The sequence below is a fragment of the Diaphorina citri genome, unplaced genomic scaffold (genome assembly GCF_000475195.1).
Source record: "Diaphorina citri unplaced genomic scaffold, Diaci psyllid genome assembly version 1.1 scaffold94, whole genome shotgun sequence".
NCBI classification, from domain to species: Eukaryota; Metazoa; Arthropoda; class Insecta; order Hemiptera; family Psyllidae; genus Diaphorina; species Diaphorina citri.
The window spans coordinates 259,574-284,840 of record NW_007377531.1 but is presented as its reverse complement, the minus strand read 5'-3'; the positions used below and the strand labels follow the sequence as shown (position 1 = coordinate 284,840).

The 25,267-nt window shown below is 38.0% G+C and overlaps 2 protein-coding genes and 1 long non-coding RNA gene across 3 annotated transcripts in view; all 3 read right to left on the bottom strand.

Moving 5' to 3' along the window:
• Nucleotides 1-503: 503 nt before the first annotated feature.
• On the bottom strand, nucleotides 504-16,468 carry LOC103524343 (potential E3 ubiquitin-protein ligase ariadne-2). The gene is made up of 13 exons (XM_026833444.1): nucleotides 16,261-16,468; nucleotides 14,131-14,392; nucleotides 13,617-13,835; nucleotides 12,347-12,470; nucleotides 10,582-10,733; nucleotides 9,937-10,004; nucleotides 9,408-9,501; nucleotides 7,986-8,225; nucleotides 7,433-7,458; nucleotides 6,722-6,901; nucleotides 4,596-4,842; nucleotides 3,158-3,303; nucleotides 504-1,917 (listed from the first exon to the last, which is right to left on the bottom strand). The coding sequence occupies exons 2-13, from the start codon at nucleotides 14,309-14,311 to the stop codon at nucleotides 1,729-1,731; spliced, it is 1,866 nt and encodes a 621-aa protein (XP_026689245.1). The 5' UTR covers nucleotides 14,312-14,392; nucleotides 16,261-16,468; the 3' UTR covers nucleotides 504-1,728.
• Nucleotides 9,962-10,741, bottom strand: LOC113473932. The gene is made up of 2 exons (XR_003395715.1): nucleotides 10,582-10,741; nucleotides 9,962-10,004 (listed from the first exon to the last, which is right to left on the bottom strand). It is a non-coding gene; the product is annotated as an uncharacterized LOC113473932 (long non-coding RNA).
• LOC103524341 overlaps nucleotides 11,781-25,267 on the bottom strand; it is a 45,841-nt gene continuing 32,354 nt past the window's right edge. The window contains exon 7 of the mRNA XM_026833451.1: nucleotides 11,781-12,360. The gene's annotated coding sequence lies outside the window, so the exon portion shown is untranslated. The remainder of the gene's footprint in view (nucleotides 12,361-25,267) is intronic.

Genomic DNA, 25,267 nt, shown 5'->3' with positions numbered 1-25,267 from the left:
CGAGTTTTCATAGCGAATAGCTTCCTAGTGAAGTAGAGACCCAAAAATCACAACCCCGACCCCAAAGTTGTGACTTTTGTTAGAAATTAATAGCTCACCCCTAAAGGGGATTTAGCTAAAAATTACTATTATTATATTTTTTTGAAGAGGTTTGAATGGTTTGATAGATAGACAGAACTGTACCAATATTGAGATCTTATCGTCCCGCAATCAAAGTGAGGTGGACAGGATAGGAAAAATCCAGACGTTCCGAGAACGAAACGAACCTTGTCTGTTCAGTATCAAAACCGCGACCTATAGCTATTAGCTAAGATGGGTGCGTTATCCTTCAACCTAACCTAGGCTGGCTAACGCGACGTTTATTTACATATGTAATTATGTAATAGAGAGTAACATTACCTATTAGGGCAAACAATCTAATCTGGACCTTCTGATCAGTTGTTTAACCCAAGACACACATTTTGTACACACAACGAACAAGTTTGGAGGGATAAAAATGTTGTTGGCATTTAGGATTTTAGGTCACAGTTCAAAATTTTCAACTCCAAAAATCACATATTTTAAATATTTTCGAGGAAGAATAAGAAGAAACATAGTAGGTACCTATCATAATAATCATGTTACTTGACGTGGTATTTCGTTCCCAGAGCTCATTTATACTGCTAAAATAGGACGAAAGTGTCCCTTTATATCTGGCAGGCAACTACTATCATTGTGATCAAGTTCTTAATTAATTTTTCTTTCTTAAAAAAAAAAGAAAGAAAGAAAAAAAACATCACTTTCCTCATAGGATAGGGAAAGTAAGAAGAGGCTTGTTTGTCTTTGTTTATTTCATCCGTCTGTCACTCTGTCAAAAGTTTTGAAGTTGAATTTTTGAAACCCAGAAGGTAATCCTTGAGGCAGTCAGGCTAAGCTAAGTTGCGAGCATTTGGCTCCTAACAAAAACAAATAAGCGATAAAATTCTACAGCTGCTGGATTTTCCTTTAAAACTTACACCTAAGGCAAATAAAAACTGTACATAAATTTATCACGTTCCTCTGTCAGTACTTTTGTACTTCTCAGGAACTATTAGGACATTTCCACGGCAGGAGACTTGATAATGTTAACCATATAGTCGTTTGCTTATTTATACGGCTCGCATAGGACTGACAAGTTCCTTTACTCCAGTAGTAGGCTACTACTATTATTGTAGTCAAATTCCCAAATTATATTGAGGATAAAACTCCATACATCGGCTTAGATTGAACCCACACCCTCCTGTTTGTCGTGACCACTACACCACCGAGGCAGGTTGTTGACTACTACACATACTGGACTCAGCACACAGTAGAGGAGGAGAATACTATCGAACGCTATCGATAGTTGAGGCTTGACTGTCGATAGTTCTTCTCCTCTACGTGCACATTTCTCGTTCGTTAAGTCCCTCATTTCAATGTAACGTGGGTCCGTTTCACCAATATTTTTTCAGCCTCTAGAAGGCCTATTAAACTAACAGTCGGTTAAATTCCATTTGATTTGTATAGGCTTAACAGAGCTGTTAAGTTAACAGTCTGTTAGGGGATAAAAAGAAGGTTGGTAAAACCCATCCTTGGACTATTATATATATGTAAATCTGTCCTAGGACAGGTTTCAACACGACGTTCTCCACTTTAGTAAAATAAAACAGGTTGGCGGCCTCAACACGCGGTCTCCGTAATGAAGCCCAGCCGACGCGGCGGCAACTGAGATCAGGAAACCAGACTCAACTCGGCACTTCCCTTCCCCTCCTTCCCCGGAGCAGTCAGATGAAAGTCTTTGAGCAGCGTGATTCGTCGCTTCTCGGCGATGTCCATTTGATTTTCCAGATCGCCTCGGTCTGTGGTTTCCGCGCGTTCGATTTTCCAGCTGAGGTTTTCGATTTCCGCCTCCAGCTGAGCCTGTCGAAAGGTTATAAGGCATGGTTTAGGTATAAAAACTGGAATTATCCTTTACGATGTCCATTTGATTTTCCAGATCGCCTCGGTCTGTGGTTTCCGCGCGTTCGATTTTCCAGCTGAGGTTTTCGATTTCCGCCTCCAGTTGAGCCTGTCGAAGGGTTAAAAGGCATGGTTTAGGTATAAAAACTGAATATCAGTCGCGCTTACTGGGTGATGTTTCAAAGTCATAGAGCAGGAAAAATGAGGACCAACGGAATTTTTCTTTTTCTTCTACGACTTCTACATACCGAGATAAATCGATTTAAAAAATACCGGTAAATCGTAAACTTTTAAAAGAGTGGCGGTAAAATTTAAAATTTGTTTGAACCTTGGTGTTTTCTCGGGTTTTTGTATTCGGGAGCTCGGTACTCATCAAAATCAAAGAAACATCAATTCTTTTAGGCGGAAAGGAAAAAATTAAAAGAAAAATAAGTTGGATGAAACTTGGCACTCTCTTCGTTCTTAGAACTTCGTTAAGAACCAACAGTTAGGTACCTACATCTTTGTGGCAGGAGGGCGTGGGTTCCTTCTTAACTTTTGTGGGTATCACAGCATAACTATGTGCCTCCTTTACTATTAATTCTCATCTACTCGTATCATTTACACTGGTAATGCCTCCACTGGTCGCCACTCGATTAAAGTAGCTACTCACTTGTCCTCACAAGGCTGAGTGCATCCCGAATTCCAAGCACAGAGCCGAAAAAACTTCGACCCCGCCGGGAATCGAACCCGATACCCCCGGCGTACAAGTCTAGTGTGATACTCACTCGGTCACGGAGGTTGCTTTTTAATTTAAAATCGTTTCAACCTCATTTTAACACCCATATTTATGAACAAAATGCTGACTCTTAAGTTCGTGCTAAGCATAGTCTCAAGGCATTTGATTGGTCAATTTTGAATTGAGACTGATCTAAGAACGATCATTCTTGTTCATAAATACGAGTGTCAGACTAACAATGTTGTCTGAGAAGTATGCTGTGTCGTTTTGGCAACTTTGGGCAGTCCGTCAATAAATTATATTGATTGTTTCCCTCGCTGTCTAATATTTACCTGTTGATATTCGAACAGTTCCTTGCGGGAATGAGATAGAGAGGGTTCCATATAGTAGGCGTACGGGTAAGTGTACTGTAGTGTGTAGCGACATCGGGCTAGGAGTGTTGAAGCGTCTATCAGGTATATTCTATTCTATTCTAATATTTACCTGTTGATATTCGAACAGTTCCTTGCGGGAATGAGATAGAGAGGGTTCCATATAGTAGGCGTACGGGTAAGTGTACTGTAGTGTGTAGCGACATCGGGCTAGGAGTGTTGAAGCGTCTATCAGGTATTGCCAGTCTATCCAAGTACCTGAGTAGGGAGAGAGAAATTAGTTACGTTTTACTTTCTCCAGTTTCAAAGAAACGGAAGAGATAAGGAAGGGGTGTAGGCACCCATTCGTAGATTCGTATAAGCTTGTGACCCATCCTTTAGGGCTGTTTACTCCTACAACTAAGGCTCGCCTATCCTGTCCTCATTTTCTTAGCTCGGGATTTCGCCAAAAGTATAAAAAATCTTATATTATAAAATCAAGATCCATTCACTCATTCACCTTTCATATTCACACACTGATCGCTCTATCTCCTGAACCACAACACCTAGAAAGCTGAAATTTGGTAGGAATATTTCTTTTATGGTCTGGGTGTGCAATAAGAAAGGATTTTGCGAAAATCTAAATCAATCCTGAGATATGATCAATTTTTGATCGCTAAAATCTCCTATAGTGTGTAGCGACATCGGGCTAGGAGTGTTGAAGCGTCTATCAGGTATTGCCAGTCTATCCAGGTACCTGAGCAGAAAAGAGAAACAGGGAGGTTTAGTTACGAGTGTATTTTCTTCATTTCAAAGAAAAGGAGCCAGCCTAGTTAGCCTGGATGGTAGCACACCTGTAATTGCTAGGTCGAGGGCTTAGAAGATAGCGCTTACAATGTAACGCGTACGCGTACAACGGGTTTGACTCCCGTCCGGGGCGAAACCAATAGGGTTCAGTCTGGGAATGACTGGCTTTCTTCTATCCTATCACCCTTCTCTCCTCGATTTCAGTACGATATGACCTCCTTGTTACAGTTCCCTCTATCAAACCTCTTGAAATAATAATAATAAAGTGAAAGATACATTCTAATTTCTAAATCTGGTACATCCTAAATCGTTCGTTGATTTTGTGTACTTTGTTCATCCTGCTGGGATAGGACGTACATTGCACATAACTCCCTTATACAGTTCGTTTGTTAACAGAAAAAAAGTTAAACGCCCAAATCAGCAACTAGGATTTCGCCAATAGTTTATCCTCGCTTCCTTTCGCTCACCTGACGAGGTCATCACTTTGCTGTGTATCCGAGTTCGTCAGAGTGCAGAAACTGCGGGAGAGAAATGTTCCGCTCTCGACCAACATTTTGAGTTTCGTTTATGTTTTTAGTTTGATAACTATGCAGTAATAGGGAGCGCGTAGCGCGACCGTAATTTTTATTTTTTTCTACAAGTTCGGCCATGCCTCGGGATGAACTAGCTCTCCGGAGCGAAGCGACGGAATTCAGCTAGTAATCATAATAAAAATAGCTCCGGATTTCACCAAAAATAAGTTTAACTTCGCTTCCTTGGCTTACCTGACGAGGTCATCACTTTGCTGTGTATCCGAGTTCGAATCTTCTCCAGCATGGCGCTCTCTAGTTTCAAACTCTTGGCGTGATTCTCCCATCGCTCGTAATAGTGGAGGTATTTCTTGAGCGCCTCGCGCGCCTGCGCATGCGCACTCTCGCGGCCAATGTTCGGATTTTCCTTGTAGCGCGAACACTCGTAGTACTCTGACCCGTGCTGCTTCCAATCACCTGAACACGAGATCGAATTCAGATAAGGTAAGTTGAAATATAAATGAAGTTAAATAAATATAATACTCTCTCCGTTCTTAGAACTTCGTTAAGAACCAACAGTTAGGTACCTACCATCCTATCAAGCTAAAGAAAACAAACTCTTGGTTTTAAATTTTAGGTAGGCATTAAGGCATGTATTGTTCAAATCAAATTGTACACAAGAAAAGTTCCACTGGAATCATCAAATTAAAAATGGAAAAAGTTTGAAAAACAAATTAAAACACAATAAACCTAAAACGACTCAGCACTTTACTAGTAATCAAGTCACAGAATAAATAAGTAAAACTATCGTCCCTACAGTTGCATCTACACTATATTAGACCGCTATTGACAACTGAAGCACAAAAAAAAAAAGCTTACAAATACGGAAATTGACAATTTATTACATAATCTAAAAAATCAAGATCAAAGGATTTTTACTTTCTATTTTAGATAATGCCAGGCAATGTCGATCCAACATAGCACTTAAGAACCACGCTTTCGGGACCTTACTACCATCCTATCAAGCTAAAGAAAAAAAAACTCTTGGTTTAAATTTTAGGTAGGCATTAAGGCATGTATTGTTCAAATCAAATTGTACACAAGAATAGTTCCACTGGAATCATCAAATTAAAAATGGAAAAAGTTTGAAAAACAAATTAAAACACAATCAACCTAAAACGACTCAGCACTTTACTAGTAATCAAGTCACAGAATAAATAAGTAAAACTATCGTCCCTAAAGTTGCATCTACACTATATTAGACCGCTATTGACAACTGAAGCACAAAAAAAAAAGTTTACAAATACGGAAATTGACGATTACATAATCTAAAAAATCAAGATCAAAGGATTTTTACTCTCTATTTTAGATAATGCCAGGCAATGTCGATCCAACATAGCATAGAAGCTTAATTATTATTATTATTATTTGTTATTATTTTATTTTATTTTTTTTTTTTTCAAGGACTGTTCATTGTGTTAAGCATACTTAAATGCTTGTCATAGATGTCGTTTCCCAATTATTACACCTAGATAAAATTAATTACTTGACTTGGGCTCGAACCACCAACCTCCAGACGAGATCCTAAGTGCAAGACAGGATAGGACAAAGTGTAGGTAGCGGGTTGGATACTGAACAGATAATGTTCGTTTTCGGAACGGCTGGCTTTCTCCTATCCTGTCTTCCTTCTCGCTTCGCTTTCGGGACCTTAAGAGCTCGGCAGTTACAGTTCCCTCATAGTTGAGGCTTGACTGTCGATAGTTCTTCTCCTCTACGTGCACATTTCTCGTTCGTTAAGTCCCTCATTTCAATGTAACGTGGGTCGGTTTCACCAATATTTTTTCAGCCTCTAGAACGCCTATTAAACTAACAGTCGGTTAAATTCCATTTGATTTGTATAGGCTTAACAGAGCTGTTAACAGGCTTGATAAGTCGGGTAAGTTCCATTTGATTTGTATAGACAAAGCTGTTAAGTTAACAGTCTGTTAGTAGGGGATAAAAAGAAAGTTGGTAAAACCCATCCTTGGACTATTATATATTTCGTTAAGTCCCTCATTTCAATGTAACGTGGGTCGGTTTCACCAATATTTTTTCAGCCTCTAGAACGCCTATTAAACTAACAGTCGGATAAGTTCCATTTGATTTGTATAGACAAAGCTGTTAAGTTAACAGTCTGTTAGGGGATAAAAAGAAGGTTGGTAAAACTCATCCTTGGACTATTATATAGATGTAGATCTGTCCTAGGACAGGTTTCAACACGACGTTCTCCACTTTAGTAAAATAAAACAGGACTATTAGTAAAATAAAACAGGTTGGCGGCCTCAGCACGCGGTCTCCGTAATGAAGCCCAGCCGTCGCTGCGGCAACTGAGATCAGGAAACCAGACTCAACTCGGCACTTCCCCTCCCCTCCTTCCCCGGAGCAGTCAGATGAAAGTCTTTGAGCAGTGTGATTCGTCGCTTCTCGGCGATGTCCATTTGATTTTCCAGATCGCCTCGGTCTGTGGTTTCCGCGCGTTCGATTTTCCAGCTGAGGTTTTCAATTTCCGCCTCCAGTTGAGCCTGTCGAAGGGTTAAAAGGTATGGTTTAGGTATAACAAGCTGGGCCCGTCCCTCCGGGAATTTTTTAGCCTGTAGTTTATTCGATCTTGATTAGAGAAAATCAGTACCTATATACCTACCTAATTTGTTTAATATTCAGTTTATTATCATTCTTGATTTGATTTTTACTTTCTTTTGATTTTACTTTCATGTAATGATTTAAAATCAAGACTAGAGCCCGTTCTCCCTTTATTCCCAATATAATGTTTAAGTCACCCATCCATTTATTGGCCTTCCTCGGCGTAGCTTAACATAGGTGACGCTAAAACCGGTTTTAAATGATCGGCTGAAGTGTTATCTAAAACTTTCTCGCTTTGTAAAAAAAAAAAAAAAAAAAACATCACTTTCCTCATAGGATAGGGAAAGTAAGACGAGGCTTGTTTGTCTTTGTTTATTTCATACGTCTGTCAAAAGTTTTAGAAGTTGAATTTTTGAAACCCAGAGGGTAATCCTTGAGGATTTTTGTTAAAACTATACACAAGGCAGTCAGGCTAAGTTACGTTGCGAGCATTTGGCTCCTAACAAAAACAAATAAGCGATAAAATTCTACAGCTGCTGGATTTCCCTTTAAACTTACACCTAAGGCAAATAAAAACTGTACATAAATTTATCACGTTCCTCTGTCAGTACTTTTGTACTTTTCAGGAACTATTAGGACATTTCCACGGCAGGAGACTTGATAATGTTAACCATATAATCGTTTGCTTATTTATACCGCTCGCATAGGACTGACAAGTCCCTTTACTCCAGCAGTAGGCTACTACTATTATTGTAGTCAAATTGCCAAATTTATATTGAGGATAAAATTCCATACCTCGGCTGGGATTGAACCCACACCCTCCTGTTTACCAGGCGAGTGTCGTGACCACTACACCACCGAGGCAGGTTCTTGACTACTACACATACTGGACTCAGCACACAGTAGAGGAGGAGATGTGGGGATTAAAAAAAAAAAAAAAAAAAAAAAAAAAAAAAAAAAAAAAAAAAAAACTTTTTCTTGTAGCAAAGCCCGAGGAAAACAGCTAGTATTCAAATTAAAACTCACCACATTGGAAACAAAAGCTCGTATGACACGAAGTACAGGTAGCGCGCTTCGGCTTGGACTCGCGCGCCTTCATCACCATTGCGCAATTCGGACCCGGACAGAAGCGCAAATGCGGATGTGTCGAGACAAAGTCTCGGAACGAGAAACTCTCGTACTTGTCGTGCAGTGCGGGACGAAGCAGCGTGAGTATGAGTGTCTCGGAGGCCAGAATGTTACATTGGGACGCCATACACGAGATATCTGAGGGAGAGAATAGATTATTGTATTATGCGCGTCGAGACAAAGTTTACCTAGCATTTACGGGGGTTTTACCTAGCATTTAGCGACAAGCTACCTCACCCAGCTCGAGTGGGTCCGGGTAAAGCCAATACATAGCAGGCGATTGCCCACATTGTCCCCCTTTTGGAAAGTTGCTTAAGTTCAGTAATCCATCAACCATTGGTGCATTGGTAGTTAGTTTTTTCTCTCTCTCTCTCTTTAAATCCGGACAGAACTTTTAATTTGCACAAGAGATGATCTAGTAAGCTAGGAGTATACAGTGTATACTGACTACTTATAATACTTAGTTAGCTAAATTCCCTGATACACCACTCACCTAGCGTTATTCCCTGATTGATTTGTACTTCGAAGTGTTTGGCCCAGCAGTTCTGGCAGAAGGGATGACCACAGGTAGGTAAGGCTATGTAATTGGTCCAGGGGCAAACTTAGGCTACTTATTTAGCTTAATTCCCTACTTAGGCTACTTATTTAGCTTAATTCCCTACTAAAGCTACTTACCTAGCGTAATTCCCTGATTGATTTGAACTTCAAAGTGTTTGGCCCAGCAGTTCTTACAGAAGGGGTTTACCTAGCATTTAGCGACAAGCTACCTCACCCAGCTCGAGTGGGTCCGGGTAAAGCCAATACATAGCAGGCGATTGCCCACATTGTTCCCCTTTTGGAAAGTTGCTCAAGTTCAGTAATCCATCACCCACTGGTGCAATGGTAGTTGGTTTTATCTCTCTCTTTAAATCCGGACCAGAACTTTTAATTTGCACAAGAGATGATCTAGTAAGCTAGGAGTATACAGTGTATACTGACTACTTATAGTACTTAGTTAGCTAAATTCCCTGATACACCACTCACCTAGCGTAATTCCCTGATTGATTTGTACTTCGAAGTGTTTGGCCCAGGAGTTCTGGCAGAAGGGATGACCACACATAAGGCTGTGGAATTGGTCGAGGGGCAAACTTACGACTACTCACCTAGCGTAATCCTCTACTAACGCTACTCAACTAGCGTAATTCCCTGATTGATTTGAACTTCAAAGTGTTTGGCCCAGCAGTTTTTGCAGAAGGGATGACCACACGTAAGGCTGTGGAATTGGTCCAGGGGCAAACTTAGGCTACTTATTTAGCTTAATTCCCTACTAAAGCTACTCACCTAGCGTAATTCCCTGATTGATTTGAACTTCAAAGTGTTTGGCCCAGCAGTTCTTACAGAAGGGATGGCCACACGAAAGCAACCCAATATAATTCTGGTTGAAAAAACAATAGAATAGGTAGGTAAAGGTAAAGGAACGGAAAGAGCGAAGGATACTTAGAACGGATTCTTCATCGTATGTGAGCGGATACTTAGAACGGATTCTTCATCCTCATCAGTTGTCCTAACTTGCCTCGGACCTTCCCTTTGGTAAGTAAATACCCTAGGAAGGATACTTAGAACGGATTCTTCATCGTATGTGAGCGGATACTTAGAACGGATTCTTCATCCTCATCAGTTGTCCTAACTTGCCTCAGACCTTCCCTTTGGTAAGTAAATACCCTCTTAGGTCTTTTAAAATTTTGCAACTGGTCTAGGGTCGAGGTACCAAGATGCTACAGGCTACAGAATTATTAGTTAGATAAATACCTCAAGTAGGTACCAAGATTCATCTTATATTTACCTAGCTTAGGGTGCACACAGAACATACTGAGGTTTTGCTGGAACTAGAGTGAGGGGATGAGGTAGACGAGGAGGGAGTAGGGATAGGGAGAGTATCTGAAAAGGGGAGATAATAATAGAATAGAGAATTATCGATTAAAGAGCGCGGTAGCGCTCCGCCCCGCCAAGTCAAGAAAGTTTGATATCATTGTATAAGTAGATATATCTAGGTTGACTATTCCACTGAGATGTAGAAACCTTACTTACATTTTGGTACATGAGTAGGTAATAGGAATTAATCGATGTGATCTCGAAGTTCCTCGCACATAACCTTCCTCTGATTCAATAAAACTATGTATTTTAAGTTTTTACGTCATTGTTGGGATTTGAACCATAGGACTCTTGGCTATGAATCCAATGCCTAACCATCTGTACTGTTAGAACGAAAACCTCTCTATTATCAAGACAGACACCTCAAATGCAGGGGTTTAAATTCCTTCAGGAATTCTGAAAACCCATTTTTCTAGTTGAGTTCTTAGCAGGGACGCATCTTTAGGTGCTATAAAGCTATAAAGTTTTCTTGTAGGAGTAGATTTTCAAAGTTTTGTTTCTTTTTTTTTAAGTTTGATATAGGGAACTGAAGCTACTGAGGTCTTATAGTCCCAAACATTAATTTATCTGGCAAGAGACTTACCTATAGCAGATGCTGATGTCGATGGTGGTTTGACTCGGTTCTCAACAAGGAAAGCATTTGTGTGTTTTGAGTAGGCCTGAACAATAGCGTTCACATTCCACTCGTTCAAATGTAGGAACAACTTGGCTAAACTGGGACTAATGTGAAGTTTGCTACTCAACAAATCTTTTAAAATTTTGCAACTGGTCTAGGGTCGAGGTACCAAGATGCTACAGGCTACAGAATTATTAGTTAGATAAATACCTCAAGTAGCTACCAAGATTCATCTTATATTTACCTAGTTACTTAAGTGCATAATTATGTATTTAGCTGTTGATATCCGGAAAATATCAAGGAACAATACCTTAGTATCTACCAATCTACCTATACCTATCTATAAAATAAACAAAATGGTAAGTAAATATATCTACCTATGTAGGTGTATTTACATTGTCCTAAATATCTAACCTTTTCACAGCCTTTGTTAAACATTTTGTAGAATTTAGAGGAAATTAAATCTAATCAGGTGGTGGATTCAATGTTTTGTACAAAAAACAAAAATAATGAATCTTCAGAGTCAAGATTAACATTTAATTTCATAAGGTAGGTAGGTACAAAAAACTTTCAAGTTAATTGGACTAGAGTAGATATTTTTAAAAGAACCCTTTATAGCTATATCGAAGGTTCGAATCCCAGGATGGCAGAGGACACAAGATTTTGAATTTGATTAGGGGTGCACAATGATTTGGATATCTTCTTATTTTCTTCTTGAAAGTTCAGTTTTGATCTTTTGAAGTTAAATAAAAAAGAAAGTACAAGGTCACAAAGTAACCTATTGAGTGTTCGCCATTTTTCCAGGGTTGTGTAATGTGTAACAGATTTGTGTGAGGTACTCGTTACTCCTTTGTGTCGCATTGATAGAATGCATCATCGCATGTACATGTATGCTGTTGATATCCGGAAAATATCAAGGAACAATACCTTAGTATCTACCAATCTACCTATACCTATCTATAAAATAAACAAAATGGTAAATATATCTACCTATGTAGGTGTATTTACATTGTCCTAAATATCTAACCTTTTCACAGCCTTTGTTAACCCTTTCGTGACCACTGGGACACCCGTGTCCCACTAACTTAAAGAGACTTTTGATAAATACATAACCCCTAGTCCTTTGACACCAAAAACTAAGTTTGTGAGTCTTTTCTTTCTAATTTGGTCACGAAAGGGTTAAACATTTTGTAGAATTTAGAGAAAATTAAATCTAATCAGGTGGTGGATTCAATATTTTATACAAAAATAATGAATCTTCAGAGTCAAGATTAACATTTAATTTCATAAGGTACAAAAAACTTTCAAGTTAATTGGACTAGAGTAGATATTTTTAAAAGAACCCTTTATAGCTATATCGAAGGTTTGGGTTCGAATCCCAGGATGGCAGAGGACACAAGATTTTGAATTTGATTAGGGGTGCACAATGATTTGGATCTTCTTATTTTCTTCTTGAAAGTTCAGTTTTGATCTTTTGAAGTTAGATAAAAAAGAAAGTACAAGGTCACAAAGTAACCTATTGAGTGTTCGTCATTTTTCCAGGGTTGTGTAATGTGTAACAGATTTGTGTGAGGTACTCGTTACTCCTTTGTGTCGCATTGATAGAATGCATCATCGCATACATGTATTACCTATAAGTTTTACAGGATAGGATAAACTCTATAAACAAACATTTTCCTGAGAAAATTGCGATTTGATGTTCATATTTCAATTAGGCACATTGCGAAAATACCGTCGCATGTCGATGTCATTTGCTAGGGGCAAACTTAGGGTGCACACAGAACATACTGAGGTTTTGCTGGAACTAGAGTGAGGGGATGAGGTAGACGAGGAGGGAGTAGGGAGAGGGAGAGAATCTGAAAAGGGGAGATAATAATAGAATAGAGAATTATTGATATCATTGTATAAGTAGGTATAGCTTAGGGTGCACACAGAACATACTGAGGTTTTGCTGGAACTAGAGTGAGGGGATGAGGTAGACGAGGAGGGAGTAGGGATAGGGAGAGAATCTGAAAAGGGGAGATAATAATAGAATAGAGAATTATTATTGATATCATTGTTAAAGTAGGTATATCTAGGTTGACTATTCCACTGAGATGTAGAAACCTTACTTACCTGCCTCGGTAGCGGATTACATCCGCCGTTCTTCTCAATACAAATGTGACACTTGGGGCAATCCTTAGTGTGGGCAGATATGTAGTTGGCGGTCTCGCTGTCGTCAGCACACTTGGTAAGCCACTTCTTGATCACCGCGCAGTCCGTAGGGGCGTGATATTCAATACCTGCGAAAGATTGTATTGTTAAAATTTGTTTTGTTGTTGTTGTTGTTGTTATTGTTGTTGTTATTGTAGCATAGTGTTACAAAAGAGTAGCTGGTGTTGTTTTAGGGGCTTTAGATTTCGCCGAATCGTGATGGCAGCATAAAGAAAAGATACCTTTTTGTAACAGACAGAGTAGTAATAGTGTTTATTTATACTGCTCGAATAGGACTAGAGAGTCCCTTTTAAGGGTTAGGTGGTAGAAAACGCCTCCGGCGTTAACCTCGCCTAGTGGTTACCTTCCACTCAAGAGTCTATTATTATTATTATTACATATGGGTACATGAGTAAAAGGAATTAATTGATGTGATCTCGAAGTACCTCGCACATAATCTTCCTCTGATTCAATAAAACTAGGTATGTATTTTAAGTTTTTAAGTCATTGTTGGGATTTGAACCATAGGACTCTTGGCTATGAATCCAATGCCCAACCATCTGTGTACTGTTGGAACGAGAACCTCTCTATTATCAAGACACCTCAAACGCAGGGGTTTAAATTCCTTCAGGAATTCTGAAAACCCATTTTTCTAGTTGAGTTCTTAGCAGGGACGCATTTTAGGTGCTAGGTATAATGTTTTCTTGTAGGAGTGGATTCTTAAAGTTTTTTTTTTAGTTTGATATAGGGAACTGAAGCTACTGAAGTCTTAGAGTTCCAAAGATTAATTTATCTGGCAAGAGACTTACCCATAGCAGATGCTGATGTTGATGGTGGTTTGACTCGGTTCTCAACAAGGAAAGCATTTGTGTGTTTTAAGTAGGCCTGAACAATAGCGTTCACATTCCACTCGTTCAAATGTAGGAACAACTTGGCTAGACTGGGACTAATGTGAAGTTTGCTACTCAACAAGTCCACATGTTCGTTGAGCAGATTCTTTGCTTGCTCAACGTTCAAACACTCCACACCTGGGGAAGACAAATCAAAGGGTTTTTTTTTACAAAAGGCCCAAGACGGAATTCCCGTTTTGAGTATAACAGCTTTGAAGTTTTTTGATTTCCATTGAAAAATATTAGGAGGATTTTACAAAAACTTCTGTAAGTACCTACATATCTTTGTGAAAAATTGAGATAATAAATAGTAATAAAATTCTCTTTGCAACCAATTCTTGATACCATCAGAGTAAACTGATTTCACTAGGTATCCAAAAAGGGGCTTCCAATAACTTAGCCTTCCTTTCGGAAATTTTTTTAAAGTACTTACCTTGCAGTGTTTCAAAGTCAGCACCACCCGAGTTCTGATCATTTCCGTCATTATGATGATCTCCTCCTGAGTCAGCGTAATTGTCATAGTTGTAATAATAATCATTGTCATCCTCGTCTTCTTCCTCGTCCTCTTGATATTCCATCTCGTCAGAATTTTCCGTCATAGTTGAGTCATCCATGTTGAATTTCAAACAGGTAGAGTGTGGGTGGGGTTGTTAAAATTGGGGGGTGTCAATTATTGGAAGGGGATTTTGAAGTGGCTGTGGAAAGGAGAGAAGGGAAGAAATTAATATAAGGTAAAAGGTAATGTAGAAATAAGAAGAAAGGTATTTGATTTAAAAAAGAAAAGAAAAAAGCTCTTTGCATTTTCATACCGTACTTAACAAAAGTTATGATACAAGTAGGTAGGTAGGTTCTAACTACATAAATATATTATTTTTTATAATTACCTAAGTGCTTGTGGCATCAAAATTGTAATATTATAAAGTGCAAAAAAAAAAAAAAAACTTCTGTGAATAATAATGCAAAAAAAACTTCTGTGAATAACAAGATGTTTGATAACCAGGATGAAAACCACACACTACCTAATGATGAAGAGCAAGCAACCAGTATAAGGTTAAGCAGGTTATGTCCACGACATGTGCAACCTTGAGGGAACTGGAACTTGAGGGTTTTTATCAGGATGTGACCGAGAGTCTAGTTTGAAGAAGGAAATAAGTTTGACCACCCCAGCAATAGATTTTTTTTTTTTTTTTTTAAACTTAGAAACAAGTAGGTAGGTAGGTTCTAACTACATAAATATATTATTTTTATTATTACCTCAGTGCTTGTGGCATCCAAATTGTAATATTATAAAGTGCAAATTTGCAAAAAAAAAAAAAACTTCTGTGATAATAATGCAAACAAGATGTTTGATAACCAGGATGAAAACCACACACTACCTAATGATGAAGAACAAGCAACCAGTATAAGGTTAAGCAGGTTATGTCCATGACATGTGCAACCTTGAGGGAACAAGAACTTGAGGGTTTTTATCAGGATGTGACCGAGAGTCTAGTTTGAAGAAGGAAATAAGTGTCCATGACATGTGCAACCTTGAGGGAACAAGAACTTGAGGGTTTTTATCAGGATGTGACCGAGAGTCTAGTTTGAAGAAGGAAATAAGATCTTCCTGTGTCAAGGTCCTCAATGTCTAGTTACATACAGAGTGTATAAGTAAGTACAGGGTGACTCTGAACATATGAACAGGAAATAATGTAGAACTTAGGGTAAATTTCTGAAATGGACAATGTTGTGTTTTACAAGCTACAAATTGAATAATAATAAAAATAATAATAATTTCCTGTGTCAAGGTCCTCAATGTCTAGTTACATACAGAGTGTATAAGTAAGTACAGGGTGACTCTGAACATATGAACAGGAAATAATTTAGAACTTAGGGTAAATTTCTGAAATGGACAATGTTGTGTTTTACAAGCTACAAATTGAATAATAATAATAAAAATCAATAAATATTGAAGGGTGATAAGATGGGCAGTAATCTTCAAGAATGTGCCACAAATACTGGATTGCTTAAGCCTGTATGTAAAATTGGACACAGATTGGCTAATTACCTAGTTCATTGGGAGTTCAAAAAGTCTTTTTTTTTATTATTACCAAATAAATACTAAATTTACCTAATTTAAATTTCCATCTCATTGGCCTTCAAGCCAATGTTTGTGTCCAAAATGATGGAATCTCTTGTAACACAATACATGACATCAATTTGATGAGCAATGAGTGTCAGGTAGAGGTCTCATTTTGTCAAGCTAGAGTATTTTAGTTACTATTAATTCAGGAGGCTTTCAGCACTTTCAGTTTAGATACCTATGCTCCTGAGATTAATCTAATCAGTAGGAAAATCTTTCCACACGGAGTGAACATACCAAGTATGTACATAATTACCTCTCTCAAAAAGATTTTGAGACCATAGGGTTTACAAGACCAACTTCAGATCCTGTTAAATCACACACGAATGGAGTAGGTAAATTTTATTTCTGAAGATATTTTTAATTGATATTTTGGATTACTAATTAGGTACCTAGGTACCTACATGTTTTTCCAATTAATTTTGAATTAAAAACACTCACCACTTGATTTCTTGAGTAGAAGGGTTGACTCACCAGGCTGATTTTTCGTTGATTCCAAAGGTCAAACTATTGCGACTTTTTTGATAAATCAAACTGTAATATTTAACACGGAAAAAACTTCATGGTCTACCAATGTCCGGATAAAGAACTATGGATTAAAAGCGAAGATAAAAAGATAAGTAAAGTTCAAAGTTTATGGATTGAGAAATAAAATTTTTCTAAAGAACTATGGATTAAAAGCGAAGATAAAAAGATAAGTAAAGTTCAAAGTTTATGGATTGAGAAATAAAATTTTTCTTTTTTTTTTTGCAGATGCAGATTACAGAATAAACAAAAAGGGTAGAAAAGAGAAGAGGGGTGTTAAAATCAGCTGATTAAATTGCGATAGCAGCGCTTTCAGTGTAGAGCGGATATTTTTTGCACTGTTCACGGTGCAAATCACGTTTAGGTTTTGGCGCGATTTCAAAATTTTCATATCTCTATGGATTTCTCTAGTTTTACGCGGGAATTCAAACCGTTCTTCCCTTTTTCAGTTGACAACTTGACAGTTTCCTTTCGGGGGTCCGGGTAAAGCCAATACATAGCAGGCGATTGCCCACATTGTCCCCCTTTTGGAAAGTTGCTTAAGTTCAGTAATCCATCAACCACTGGTGCAATGGTAGTTAGTTTTTTCTCTCTCTTTAAATCCGGACCAGAACTTTTAATTTGCACAAGAGATGATCAAGTAAGCTAGGAGTATACAGTGTATACTGACTACTTATAGTACTTAGTTAGCTGAATTCCCTGATACACAACTCACCTAGCGTAATTCCCTGATTGATTTGTACTTCGAAGTGTTTGGCCCAGCAGTTCTGGCAGAAGGGATGACCACAGGTAAGGCTATTTGGTCCAGGGGCAAACTTAGGCTACTTATTTAGCTTAATTCCCTACTAACAAACTGTAATATTAAACACGGAAAAAACTTCATGGTCTACCAATTTCCGGATAAAGAACTATGGATTAAAAGCGAAGATAAAAAGATAAGTAAAGTTCAAAGTTTATGGTTTGAGAAATAAAATTTTTCTTTTTTTCTGCAGATTACAGAAATACACTAAATACAGAATAAACAAAAGGGGTAGAAAAGAGAAGAGGGGTGTTAAAATCAGCTGATTTAATTGCGATAGCAGCGCTTTCAGTGTAGAGCGGATATTTTTTGCACTGTTCACGGTGCAAATCACGTTTAGGTTTTGGCGCGATTTCAAAATTTTCATATCTCTATGGATTTCTCTAGTTTTACGCGGGAATTCAAACCGTTCTTCCCTTTTTCAGTTGACTGACAGTTTCCTTTCGGAACAATCGGAACGTGCATTTTATTAAATAACTTTTTTTTTAAAGGAGTAGGTACCGGCTTTCAGTTTAGATACCTATGCTCCTGAGATTAATCTAATCAGTAGGAAAATCTTTCCACACGGAGTGAACATACCAAGTATGTACCTACATAATTACCTCTCTCAAAAAGATTTTGAGACCATAGGGTTTACAAGACCAACTTCAGATGAATACTGGATTGCTTAAGCCTGTATGTAAAATTGGACACAGATTGGCTAATTACCTAGTTCATTGGGAGTTCAAAAAGTCTTTTTTTTATTATTACTAAATTTACCTAATTTAAATTTTCATCTCATTGGCCTTTAAGCCAATGTTTGTGTCCAAAATGATGGAATCTCTTGTAACACAATACATGACATCAATTTGATGAGCAATGAGCGTCAGGTAGAGGTCTCATTTTGTCAAGCTAGAGTATTTTAGTTACTATTAATTCAGGAGGTGGCCTTCAAGCCAATGTTTGTGTCCAAAATGATGGAATCTCTTGTAACACAATACATGACATCAATTTGATGAGCAATGAGCGTCAGGTAGAGGTCTCATTTTGTCAAGCTAGAGTATTTTAGTTACTATTAATTCAGGAGGCTTTCAGTTTAGATACCTATGCTCCTGAGATTAATCTAATCAGTAGGAAAATCTTTCCACACGGAGTGAACATACCAAGTATGTACATAATTACTTCTCTCAAAAAGATTTTGAGACTCTAAGGTTTACAAGACCAACTTCAGATCCTGTCAAATCACACACGAATGGAGTAGGTAAATTTTATTTCTGAAGATATTTTTAATTGATATTTTGGATTACTAATTAGGTACCTAGGTACCTACATGTTTTTCCAATTAATTTTGAATTAAAAACACTCACCACTTGATTTCTTGAGTAGAAGGGTTGACTCACCAGGCTGATTTTTCGTTGATTCCAAAGGTCAAACTATTGCGACTTTTTTGATAAATCAAACTGTAATATTAAACACGGAAAAAACTTCATGGTCTACCAATTTCCGGATAAAGAACTATGGATTAAAAGCGAAGATAAAAAGATAAGTAAAGTTCAAAGTTTATGGATTGAGAAATAAAATTTTTCTTTTTTTTTTGCAGATGCAGATTACAGAATAAACAAAAAGGGTAGAAAAGAGAAGAGGGGTGTTAAAATCAGCTGATTTAATTGCGATAGCAGCGCTTTCAGTGTAGAGCGGATATTTTTTGCACTGTTCACGGTGCAAATCACGTTTAGGTTTTGGCGCGATTTCAAAATTTTCATATCTCTATGGATTTCTCTAGTTTTACGCGGGAATTCAAACCGTTCTTCCCTTTTTCAGTTGACACTTTGACAGTTTCCTTTCGGAACAATCGGAACGTGCATTTTATTAAATAACTTTTTTTTAAAGGAGTAGGTACCTTCGGTAGGTACCTAAGTATAAAATTAAACTTCTGTGTTGGTAGTTACCTTACCCATCTTTTATTTTTCATTATCTGACGATAGCTGTTGTGAGATCCACCTATTGATTTTAAAGGATAATCTATCTAGGTACCTAATAAAAACAAAAATGGGAATTTAACATTAGTTTTCAAAAAATAAAAAAAATATAATAATCTTTATTGTAATGAACTGAAAAGTAGAAATATAACAGAATATTTTGTGGGTATGAAAAAAGGTTTAGATATTTATGTAGGTACCATGTCATGGGACTTAAACGTAACTTTTTACTTCCTATACTTACAATAAGATATTGTCATTTGTCAATACGTATTATTTTATTATAATGTGGTAAGGAGAAGCTTAATCAGATTATAATTAAATATGAAGATAATATTTTTGAAGGATACTTAGAACGGATTCTTCATCGTATGTGAGCGGATACTTAGAACGGATTCTTCATCCTCATCAGTTGTCCTAACTTGCCTCAGACCTTCCCTTTGGTAAGTAAATACCCTCTTAGGTCTTTTAGTTTAAGAAAAAGAAACAAAAATAAGAGAATTAATACATGGTGTCTGTTATTCAGAGCAACTAAGGAAAAAAAAGAGAGATCTTATATTATAAAAACAAGTATTAAAATAAAAACACAAGCAATATAGACCAGGGCTACCCAACCAGTCAATTGCAGATTGATTTCAAATAGATCATGACCAGCACACCCAGTAGTGTTTGAACCTGGCAATATCATCTTACACACCCAATTACTCTAAACTTGTCTATCATTGGGTAGGTTGATCACAAGACTGTATTGAAAATTCAAATCCAAAAAAATGGGTCAAATGAAGGCTAGTCTACATTCAATACAAGAAAAAAAAAAACATCAGTTGTGTAGTGAAGATATGGTACAATGGACTTAGTGTCCCAGGTCCAAATCAAGTTTCTGGGATGAACCTAAACTGAAGGGTTTCTCTTCCAAGGTGAATCAATTTTGTAACTAACTTTGGGCAGACTTTCTCTGGATGGGTGATTTAGCAAGGTAAATTAATCGTGGAACAACATTTGAGATATTCAGAGACTAAGCCGAGACTTCAAACATGCTCGGAGGTTAGGTAACTTTCAACATGAGATACCAAAATTCCAAAGTTGAAATCCATTTGTTTTATTCAAAAGCTACAAAGTTCAGAACCCAGTTTCCAATCATACTTCATGTAAGTAGATAGTTCATTTAAGCAGGTATTGGCAAAACAGTCTAATCCCAAGTCTCTCGCATATCAGGTCATAGGTAAGGTCAAACTAAGTCACATTGCAGGCAAGGGAATTCTTACATTCCCCAAACGTTCTAAAGCTTGGGATAAGTAAATTTGTAGGTCGGTTTGAGATTAATCAACGATCGAGTCTCGTGACTTTTTACACCGGTTATCAGGCAAATCCGTTCTACGTTTCTAGGGCGAATAGTGAGTTGGGAAGCGACTTTTTCCAAAGGAACTTACTTGGTTTAGGGAGCTGGGAATGTTTTTAGCGAGCGCCGCAGCTAGCCTGGCAGACAAAAGAGCCATTTTGAGAACTGGACTGAGAAAAGTACAAAAAGGAAAATTAAATTCGAACTAAAAAAAATCTAATTTCAAGGCGTGAAGTGAACTCTTCCACCTCTAAACTTCGAAGACGGAAAAATTTTCTTTTTACCCACAATGCTGCGAGGGGCGATCAGCTGATTTGTTTATCAGATGCCACAGAGGTAATAAGATCAAGGAGGTTGAATGCAAGAGGATTCTTGTGTTTTGAGTGGAAAAGTGAAGCCAAAAACACAACGCACCACAGAGGTAATAGCTCAAGGAGGTTGTGTAGAGGTGGATCCTTGTTGTTTGTAAATGAAAAATGAAGCCAAAAAATTTAGATAACCTAGCCCGGCCAAAGTGGAATTTCGATTTTCCGACGGGCTTTGAACGAAAGAAGCGAAACTGCTTCTATTGAGTTCGTTTGTTTCTCCACACTACTCAAATGTTTTGTCTGATGATTTATTTTCTGGTTTTTGGACCCCGAAGGACTGATCTTTGAAATGTGATGAGAAAAATTCCTTTTAAATTGCCACCGCGGCACACTTTTCAAGAGTCCTATATGTATATCTTTTTGTGGCATCCATCCAAACCCACCCCCCCAACATTATCCGTTCATGATAAAATCCGTTCCGGACGGGAATCGAACCCGCGACCTAGCGCTTACAAGGCAGAGGCGCTACCCTCCAAGCTAACTAGGCTGGCGATTTGTAACATTCATTCCAACCCACACAGTAATAAAAGTGCAGCATCTACAAAACCAAAACATGTCTCTCATATAATATGAAACTGTGAAAGTATTTAACGAACAGATCTGGTACGTATGTAAGTAGGTACCTATCTCAAGCCAGTTTTTTTTTTTTTTTTTTTTTTAAACTGAGAAATTCTTGAACCTATCGGTTTCGCTTTCCATGTTTAATCAACTTGAAGAGATGACTTTGAGTGTTCCATTTATCTGGAAATGTTTGGCATTTTCAATTGTATTAGGAGTGGTATTTATAGATTTATACAGTCAACATTAAACTGTACGAGTATATTTATACAGTCAATATTGAACATTACAAGTACAATACAATATTATCAATAGCCACTTGTCATAGAGTGGAGATATACAACACGAGTTTTATTATGAAATACTCGCATAGTCTATACAATAATTATGTTTAGAATATGTTTTCCTTTTCCATATTTTGAACGACATGTCGGAAAAAAAACATGAAATTTATTGGTCCAAAAGTTGAGGGATCCACCTCCTCTTTCCTGCAAAAGGAATAATAATAATAATAATAATAATAATGAAAAAAATTTTTTTAAAGAAAAAGAGGTTTGATAGAAGGAACTGTAACTGCTAAGGTCTTATCGTCCCGAAACTGAAGAGAAAAGGAAGACAGGATAGGAGAAAGTCAGTCGTTCTGAAAACAAACCCTATAGGTATCCGCCCAGCATAAAATCCGCCCCTGGCGGGAACCGAACCTGCGACCTAGCGCTTACAAAATAGACGCTTTACCAACCAAGCTAACTTGGCTGGCTCTGCCTCGGTGGTGTAGAGGTCAAAACACTCGCCTTGTAATCAGAATTGCGTGGGTTCAATCCCTAGGTAGGTATCCTAAGGTATCGCCTGTCTATAGTTAGCTTGGAGGGTAGCCCGTTTGCTTTGTAAGCGCTAGGTTGCGGGTTCGATTCCCGCCCGGGGTGGATTTTATCCTGATCAAATAAGGTTCGTTCTCGGAACAACTGCCTTTATCCTATCCTGGCTTCCTTCTCCCTTCGCTTTCGGGACGATAAGACCTTCCCAGTTACTGTCCCCTCTATCAAACCTCTTGAAAATAAAAACTCACATTATTTTGTCCACTCAACTTTGAGAGAACTTCTTCAAGAACGCAAGTGTTTAACTCTCTATATCAGACTGTGCAGTCAAGTCGTAAAAAAGTCAACTAAGACATGTATTTAAAGATATAGGTATAAATCTCTAGGTATTAAAACTTGATTTCTAAAGTATCTACGCTAACTTGTAGGTATGTACCTGTGTACCTAAATACCTAGCTTATACAGTAGAACCTCGATTATTTCAAATCGGCATTATTTTCTAGCTTTCAAAGGATTTGATAGCGAATTTATTCCCTCTTTCGTTCTTTTGTACCTAAATTTTGCCCTGTTTCCATTGTTTTATACGGAGCTTCGATTATTTCAACTTTCAATTACTTTTATTTCAACTACCCTCGGTCCCAATTAGTTGAAATAATCGAGGTTCTACTGTACTTCTTCTTACTTCTATGTACCTATACATGTAATAATAACTATAGGCGGGAATCGAATCCGCGACCTTAGCGCTTACAAGGCAGACACGTTACCCTCCAAGCTGACTGGGCTGGAGTTTTAATAGAGGGAATGGAGGAGTTGCAGTTGGGAAAATATTTTTAATAAAAGGTCGATTCCTACGTAAAAAGTTGTCAAAAATCCAAATCTGAGGTCAAAACTCCAACAAAGTAACTTTAAAAGGTCGAAAATTCAATTTTTAATTGCCGTTCTAATGAAAAAGTTCAAAGAGTTGTCACGTACGTCAGATTTCACGTCAGCACAAACAAACGAAGCGGGAGTCATGAATTATGACGTCATCGCCTACGGGAGCGTATGTCGTGACGTCAAACTTTACGATTTACCGGTATTTTTTAGATCGATTTATCTTTGTCGCTGGCGAACCAACCTCAGTGGTACAGTGGTTAGCACGGTGGACTTGGTATCTGGAGGTTGGTGTTTCGAGTCCAAGTCAAGTCTGGAAATTCAGCATAGCGTATTAATCGGGGAAAATTCCTTAAATGATAATGAAATTTTCATTTTTGAATACAGTCGAACCTGGATATGAGATAAAATTTTCTGGGCCCTTCATGCTGGACCTCGATATAAAAGAAACTGGTTAGAAAAATAAAAATTCCGTTGGTCCTCATTTTTCCTGCTCTATGACTTTGAAACATCACCCAAGTAAGCGCAACTGATCTATTGACTGTCGCTGGCGAACCAACCTCAGTGGTACAGTGGTTAGCACGGTGGACTTGGTATCTGGAGGTTGGTGTTTCGAGTCCAAGTCAAGTCAGGAAATTCAGCATAGCGTATGAATCGGGGAAAATTCCTTAAATGATAATGAAATTTTCATGTTTGAATACAGTCAAACCTGGATATAAGAGAATCCTGGATATATATAAAAAAAAAAAATCTGCGCCCTTCATGCTGGACCTCGATATAAAAGAAACTGGATATAGTGGAAACCTGGATATAAGAGAAAAAAAGGGTGGTCCCCTGAGTTCTCTCATATCCAGGTTCGACTGTATTTCGAACCCGGCTCTCCCGCGAACAAGGCGAGTGCAATGACCACTACACCATGGGAGCTGAACTTAGGTACCTAAATATACCTTATACGTAAATTTAAAATAATAATAATGCTAATAATTTTAATAATAATAATAATAATAATAATAATAATAATAATAATAATAATAATAATAATAATAATAATAATAATGCTAATAATAATAATAATAATAATAACAAGATAATATAGGTATATAAAAAAGGGGGGGATGAAGTCTGAAGTGGTCGAAAACGGGATTTTCCAGACTGAGTTTCATTCGATCTAGCGCGAAGGCGCCATTACCCGAAATGGTTTTGAATTCAGAGGGTCAAGAACAACCTATAAACATTGATGGTGAGTGGTATTATTTAGTGTATTCCGATCTGCAGGGTTGCCGAGGGGGTGAGTCGTTGTACATTTGGGATAGGACGTGTTGCATGGAGGGGTGGACGTAGCTGGTTCCACCTGGAAGCATCAACAAGACCGCGTTTACTGTCGAAGCTTGGTGCCCTCCAACAGAAGGTTACAACTATTCCCAGTGAGGTGAATCAGGCTGGACCCAATCAAGGAGACGATTGCAGATTTGCCTGTCTCACTTCTTCGAGGTAACGAAATCATCACAAGCGCACCCTTGGCAGTGGACAATCCGAGAATGGTCCTTCGCGGAGTTGGATATGTACTTCTCCGTCTCTGAGGAAAGCATAGCTTCATGGGTGCCTGGATCTACAGGAAACACGGGGTAAAATGAAAAACGGGCCATCAGTAGTACAAAAGGTTCCCTGAACCCGCCACTTTTCTTCAACCTCATTCCATTCGCTTCTCGAACTTTTCTTAATAGTACTCTCCATCTCTTCTTTCCAATCATGTCCATACCACGCAGTTCTCCTCGCTACAACATTCGTATCTATCCCAGATGATTCTTCTATGATCTTAATATCCTGATCCTGATCCCGTAATGTCGTTTCTGTGGTGCGATCCTATCTGGTCTGTAAACAAAATAACATCGGAGAATAGTGGGAGTCTAGAGACTTGGAAATTTGGGCTAGTAGATGTCAAATGTGACGAAAGGATGCGACCACGAAAGCTTTTTGTTAAGACGCGGGAACCGGTTGGCGGATTTCACGCTTAATTTGGCAGGTGTTTTTAATATATCAATATCGGGAACCGGATTAATGATCTAGGAACTTTGAAGATTTTTGTTGTACTCTTTACGTTTCTCAACAAAATGTTGACAAGGTAATGCCACCAAAACGGTTTGTTTGGATGGTTGCGCGCTGCGTAATTGACCCCGATTTGGACCGTTTTTCAAAAGACCCTATGATGGGTG